The sequence below is a fragment of the Helobdella robusta genome (genome assembly GCF_000326865.2).
Source record: "Helobdella robusta unplaced genomic scaffold HELROscaffold_12, whole genome shotgun sequence".
In the NCBI taxonomy this organism is placed as follows: domain Eukaryota; kingdom Metazoa; phylum Annelida; class Clitellata; order Rhynchobdellida; family Glossiphoniidae; genus Helobdella; species Helobdella robusta.
In genome coordinates, this window is record NW_008703664.1 from 3979751 (window position 1) to 3987532 (window position 7782).

The 7782-nt window shown below is 34.1% G+C and overlaps 1 protein-coding gene across 1 annotated transcript in view; it reads left to right on the forward strand.

Moving 5' to 3' along the window:
- Positions 1-5051: 5051 nt before the first annotated feature.
- HELRODRAFT_168070 (hypothetical protein) overlaps positions 5052-7782 on the forward strand; it is a gene marked incomplete at both ends in the record, with an annotated part of 4723 nt that continues 1992 nt past the window's right edge. The window contains 2 exons of the mRNA XM_009013760.1: positions 5052-5089; positions 6120-6187. Of these exons, the coding sequence (XP_009012008.1) occupies positions 5052-5089; positions 6120-6187 (106 nt within the window). The remainder of the gene's footprint in view (positions 5090-6119; positions 6188-7782) is intronic.

The window sequence follows — 7782 nt, forward strand, 5'->3', positions numbered from 1 at the left end:
GTCAACATACCAAAAACAGCACCTGCTTTTGCAAGCTTTGCTGTAATATCGTCGTAAATAGTAGCACTGTTAAAGATATATCCGCCTAGATAACAAAATTTATCAGCAGAATTGAGACGCGAGTCGTCCGCCATCACTTGGGCCATTACTCCCAATGAAACTGGGTAGCTTTGATGAAAGATCTCAGTTTTTTTCAGACTGACCGTAAGTCCGAATCTTTTAGCGGTTATATGGAAGCGGTTGAACAGCGTCTGAACTTTGGCCTGCGTGTGTGCAACAAGTGCACAATCATCAGCAAATAACAGGCCGCGAACAATAGAGGTCTGTGTCTTGGACTTCGCTTGCAATTGTCTGATATTAATGACATCTCCATCCATACGATAGCAGATTTTATATCCCTTTACAACCGCGACGAAAAGCAACTCAAAGCATCAATGAAAAGTGATGTTGAACAGCAGTGGAGCCATAATTACATTCATGGGTTCCGTTTGTAACATCAATATCCTAAGACCGTTCACCATTCTCAATTCCACTCGCTTTCATACCTTTATGGAAAACAAAAACAATGGCACCAAAAACCGGGGGCAACCAATTTTTGACTAGCAGCGCCAAAGTGCTCACCTATCAACTGAATCAAAAGCCTTGGTCAGGTCAACAAAAACCATGTACAGTCCTCGTTGCTGCTCACGACATTTTTCTTGCAGTTGTCTTGCAGTGAATACCATATCCTTTGTGCTGCATCCGGCTCTAAATCCACATTGATCTTCCAGAAAGATTTCTAGAGTGTAGACATGTTTTGTCAGATGGTCAGCAATCACTTTGGCAAGTATCTTTCCAGGTATAGAATGTAGAGAGATTTTTCTGTGGTTGTTACAGTTCGATCAGTCATTTTTTCTTACACATATGAATGATCAGAGTATTTTTGAACTTCTAAGAAACCGACCGCTCAACCTACATGCGTTCAAAGAGCTTCACCAACTTTTTCCTGAGATGTATACCACAATGTTTAAGCAACTCTGGCGACAAACTATTTAAACCGGACGCTTTTCCAAATGACAACCGTGATATTGCTTTATCCACCTTCAATGCTTGGGCAGTAGATTGGGGTAGCAAAAAAACAAATGCAAGAGGGAACGCCTTTTAGAAGCAATGGGTACATTGGATGTAGTTCTGTTGAATAACGGAGATAAACCTACTTTCATCAGAGGAGAAGCAAACTCAGTGGTAGACCTCACCTTTGTTAGTAGTTGCCTTGTTAAAGGAAACTACTCCGGGGAAGTCTTGGATGTTTACACTGCAAGCGACCACTGCGCACTGTTTTGGGAAATATACGATGATTCCAACGTTAAAAAATCTCAGATGCGGATAAATGATAATGGATGGAAAGTAAAATTTTTTTGACCCAATTGCTTTTATGGTGGTTTTGGATCGTGAACCAATTGTCTTACAGAATGCTGAAAAGAAAGCAGATGATTTGATGAGAAGAATTATAAAAGCGTGCGATGCGAGCATGCCTCGAAAACATTATATGAAGAAGCGCTCATCGGTTCATTGGTGGAATGAAAACATTAGCACCTTTCGAAAAGAATGCCTAAAAGCGAGAAGAGCATCACAACACTCATCGAAAAAACCTAATTATGAGGAACTGAAAGCAGAATACAAGAAAGCTCGTTTAAAACTCAACAAAGCAATTAAAAATAGTAAAAAACAATGTTGGATAAATCTTACCAATGAAGTTGAAAAAGATCCGTGGGGTCGGCCTTACAAAGCTGTCACGTTCCATTTAAAAAAACAGCCAATATCTTCGCCCACTTGCCCCCAGCTCTTGAACAAAATAGTTACTACTTTATTCCCACAACAAAACAGCCACTATTACAGAAGAAAACGTTGTGAAATGAATGACATCCCGCCTATCACAAAACGCCAACTCATGGAAGCTAGTGATAGAGTAGGAAATAACAAAGCTCCAGGCTTAGACGGAATTCCAAACATTGTTTTAAAAACAGCCATCAAAAAGGCACCGAACTGTTTTTAGAGGTGTACAATTCAAGTCTTAGAGAAGGTGTATTTCCTACTAGATGGAAGCAGCAGAGACTAATGCTTATTCCTAAGGGAAAGAAACCTCCGGAAGAGCCATCATCTTATCGACCGCTATGTATGTTAGATACGGCTGGTAAAATATTGGAAAGAATTATTCATCAGAGGATTGAAGAAGTTGTGGATCCGCAGCTTACGGACAATCAATTCGGTTTCCGAAAAGGTCGATCATCGCTTGATGCAGTGAATCTTGTTGTTAATAAAGCCATAGATGCTATTGCAGGAAAAAAATGGAAAAGAGGAAAAATGAAGTACTGTTTGGTGGCTACCTTAGACATCAAAAATGTTTTCAACTCTGCCAACTGGAATTGCATCCTGCGTGCCCTTCATGAGTTAAACGTACCAGTATATTTACAAGAAATGGTAGTAAGCTATTTCTCACAGGGAAAATTAAAATATGATACAAATGCAGGACCAAAAGAATACAAAATAACGGGAGGGGTACCACAAGGTTCCGTTCTGGGGCCTCTTCTATGGAACGTAATGTACATTAACCTACTTAAATTGAAACTGCCGTTGGAAGTCAGTCTTGTGGCTTATGCAGATGATGTAGCTGTGGTTATTGTTGCAAAACATCTGGAGGAAATAGAGCTAGCGTTTAATATCACTTTTGCAAAGATCAGTGAATGGATGTATGCAGTGAACCTAGAGTTAGCAAAACTTAAAACTGAAGCAGTACTAGTTACCCGAAGGAAACAAGTAAAAACTATTAGGCTGACAGTTGGGGATCACGAAATAATATCCAAACCATTTATTCGGTATCTAGGGATAATGATTGATACTCGACTGAGTTTTAAACAACAGGTAGAACATGTTAGCATTAAAGCAACCAGAGTGGGAACAGCCTTATCACGATTAATGCCTAATGTAAGAGTTTTAAACAACAGGTAGAACATGTTAGCATTAAAGCAACCAGAGTGGGAACAGCCTTATTACGATTAATGCCTAATGTAAGAGGCCCAAAACAGAATAGAAGAATATTACTGTCATCCGTAGTCACGTCAGTATTGACTTATGGAATTTCTATCTGGTCCGATACACTTAGAATTCGAGATACACAGAATAAACTTACATCGACGTATCGGAAAAATGCTTTGAAAATTACCAGTGCTTGCCGCACAATTTCCGATGATGCGGTTTGTGCCATTGCTGGGACGTTGCCTATTAAAGAACTCGCTGAAGAAAGAAGGGTTTTATACCAGCGAAAAAAAACCACGGCACTGAGCACAGAAAAACTCAGAATGGAAGAACGACTACATAGCGTGCATCGATGGCAAATGCAGTGGGACTCATCAACAGCTGGTAGATGGACATATCGACTTATACCACAAATAAGTATCTGGGTGAACCGTAATCATGGTAAGATAAATTACTACTTGACACATGTGCTCTCTGGTCATGGATGCTTCCGAGCATATCTTTTTCGTTTTGGGCATGATGATTCGTCGAAGTGCCCTTCTTGTCCGGAAATTAATGAAAATATTTGAATGCCCACGTTTCAATGGGTCCAGGAATAATTTGGAAACTGTTCTCAAACAGAAACTCCGGCCAGAAAACATAGTAAATGCAATGCTTACATCTAAAATTGCTTGGGATGCGATCGATTCATTTCCATCTGAGGTTCTCCGAAATCTACGTACGATAGAAAGACAAAGAGCAAACAAAGTTGGTAAATAGAAGCAAACAAAGTTGGAAAACAGAAAAATACTTTAAAGGTAGAAATTAACAGAAGGAAAAGCAAATAGCTATGATCCTAACGGCGGGTCAACGGGGAAACAGGGACCAGATGTCGAGAAGGTTTTGAGACGGTATGGGATTTTTTTTTCGAGTCCGACATAACCAAGGGCTGTGGCCTGGGAATACGTAAATGTATTTTCCTACCTCGAAGGAAAAGAAAAAAAAATTACATACATACATACATACATACATACATACATACATACATACATACATACATACATACATACATACATACATACATACATACATACATACATACATACATACATACATACATACATACATACATACATACATACATACATACATACATACATACATACATACATACATACATACATACATACATACATACATACATACATACATACATACATACATACATACATATATACATACATACATACATACGAAACGAAACGAAACGAAATTTTATTTGCTTCTCAAAATTGAAAATTAAAAGAAAGCAGGATGACCATAATAGAATTTATATAAAATTCATCTAGTATGGCCACCTAAACAGAAATGTTCCAAGTTCACACAAATTTTCACCAAAATAATAAAAATTTTTCCTAAATGATCTATGAGAGGCATGTTAGTTGTTAGTTGTTAGTAAATTAACAAACTCAACTATGTGAGCAAAACAGGTGTTAGTTGTTAGTACGATGGTTCATGGTTTTTGTATAACAATGTTTGGTATCTATCCAAAAAAACACGGGATACACATTACATAGTTATCTATATATTTAAGCAATATATAGAACGACATTGTTCTAAAAGTTAAACAGAGATGTGAACTAAACAATGGCAATTAAGGCGCAAATAAAAATTGTAAAATAGATCTCCACATCTATATTGATTTACGGTTAGTCGTTGGTCATTCAACAACAGAAATAGTTTTAATTTCTTTTTAAAGATTGTAGACAAATTTTCATAGCAAAAACCATCTTTCAAAATTTGATTCCACACTCTAGGACCATTGCATACAACATGCGAATACAGAATATTTGTCTTTGATTTATTTGATAAATAAATATTTGACTTGTCTAGAACTTTTATTAAAGATGAAATAATTATTAAAAATTGATGGGAGCCTATTTGTAAGTTGCTTGAAAACAAAATTTGCCACAAAATAAAGATTTAATTTGTCAAAGTTTAAATTGTTGGTGGCGACGAATAGTTGATTGGTGTGCGCTTGCTTCCTGGACAGCGTGATGACCCTCATTGCCCTCTTCATCAGCACCTTGACGGGGTTGGTGGTCGTTTGATACGCACTGGCCAAAACAACATTGCAGTATGTCACGTGAGGTAGACAGATGGCGTTATAGATCATGTTCAAGCATTTTTTCGAAAGGTAAAATTTTATTCTGTTCATTATTCCGATAGATTTCGCTAACTTGTTCGAAACGTAGTTGACATGGGGTTTGAAAGTTAGTTTCTGAACTAATAAAACGCCTAAAAATTTTATTGTTTTACTCTCGATTATTTCTTTTATACATACATACATACATACATACATCATACATACATACATACATACATACATACATACATACATACATACATACATACATACATACATACATACGTACATACATACATACATACATACATACATACATACACACATACATACATACATACATACATACATACATACATACATACATACACACATACATACATACATACATACGTACATGCATGCATACATGTCGTGCATGCATATGTAAAATATATAAATATATAATTCTTCCAGGTGAATCAATCCCATGGCTTGTTGAGAGACTGTATTTAAGTAGACACGTGTTTTTGGAGATGATTGTATTGAAGAGCATCGTTGACTTGTATCGTCTTTTACAAACTGTTATCTTTATTCTAACCTTTTACTGCAAATTCAAATGTTTATTGATTTTGTAGTCGATTTATGTTTTGGGTCAAATCTTATTTGTTCGATCTCAAATCATTTAATTTATCATAATTCAAATGAAACAATCTTTATTAATTGAAATTTTACAACTAAAAGTTAAGCGATTCTTTATTCCTAAACTTTTAAACTGTTAAACTTTTATTCCTACAATACTTTTATCGATCGTTCAACATTTAAGAAACTTTTGTTCAACATTGTTATTATTATTACTGTCGTTGTTATTATTATTGTTATTATCATTATTAATTGACACAAAAATTTGGAATTTGGTTTATTTTGTTTCCCAAAGCTATAAAAACGAATTGTTGAAAATTTAGTATATATATTTTATTTGATATAAATGAATAATAAGGCCGTCAGCAGAACCGATCGAACATCAGATGTCGAGAAGGAAGCAAGCGAAACCTAGGTCTTTCAAACGTTAGTCAGCAATTCATTTTGATTCGTTTAAAAACTTTTCATGTTAATTATTAATACTTTGGAATAAAAAAATATTTTTAAAAACTAACGGACACATTCCAATAACAATCTGAAATTTTACGACAGATGGAACGTTTTGAAATAACATAAATATTTTCACAATATTATCACAATTTACCCAGATTTTCTCAATCAGCGCAAATTCGTATTTTAATTTGTATTATATTATTTTATTTTAATTTACATTTTGCATTGCAACATTTTATTTAATTTACATTGGTACAGTGGTATTAATGAAAAAGATTTTAGAAATTAAAAAACGGTGTAATTAATGACAGAATTCATATGCCTCTAATAGATCTTGTTTATCATTCAGTTATTAATCTTTTTAAGCCATTCATGAAGGTGACGACAGAAAAAACATGAAAAACTACAAAATATTTCTTCTTTTATCAATGCAAATTTACGTAAGCACATACTTCCTAAGAAACGCTATCACGGTATTTAAATTCGAAAATGTGTTTGAGTGATTGTTTGATTGATTGAATGATTGATTGAATGATTGAATGATTGATTGAATGTGAGCTGGTTTAGCAAGTGTGGCAGCGAGGAGACGGACAGAGAAGTGGTATCAGTGAGAAACGAGCCAACAACAGAATTATGTATAATTCAAGATGGAGAATTCCCGCGAGCTGCATTTATTCTCCATGACATCCCTCCTCACATACTATTTTATACACACATTATATATATATATACATAAATATACATATATATATATATTTATTATTATTTTTAGAGAATTTATATAGCGCCTTTTAATGCAACTCAAAGGCGCAATACACACACACACACACACACACACATATATATATATATATATATATATATATATACAATTATTTATAAAGATCACTGCGTTTTCAGCATTATTCAACTTGTCCTTGATAGAAATTTTGGGTTTAAACTATCATATATACAATTATTTATAAATATCACTGCGTTTTCGGCATTATTCAATATGTATGTATATATATATATATGTGTGTGTGTGTGTGTGTGTGTGTGTGTGTGTGTGTGTGTGTGTGTGTGTGTGTGTGTGTGTGTGTGTGTGTGTGTGTATTGGAAGGAGACCATATTTTATACAGTATTGTATGAATTCTACCGAATTGTTGGCATTAATCAATTTAAAGTTTGTCTTTTTAATTTTTCTTACTAGAATTTTCTGGAAATAGTTCAATTTGTTGAAAATAGAATTACTATTCAAGTTCATCAAAAAAATTTAATAGAACTTTTGTTATCCAAATTTATCATGCATGAATAATATATATAAATATAAATAAATAAATATATATATATATATATATATATATATATATATATAAATGTTGGTAATAGACCATAATTTTTACAATATTCTATAAATTCTACCGAATGTGAAACATATTAACGCCAAACATTCGATATATATGTTGGTAATAGACCATAATTTTTACAATATTCTATAAATCCTACCAAATCTTTGACGTATATTTTATATATATTGGGTTTAGACTATCATAAATACAATTATTTATAAAGATCACTGCGTTTTC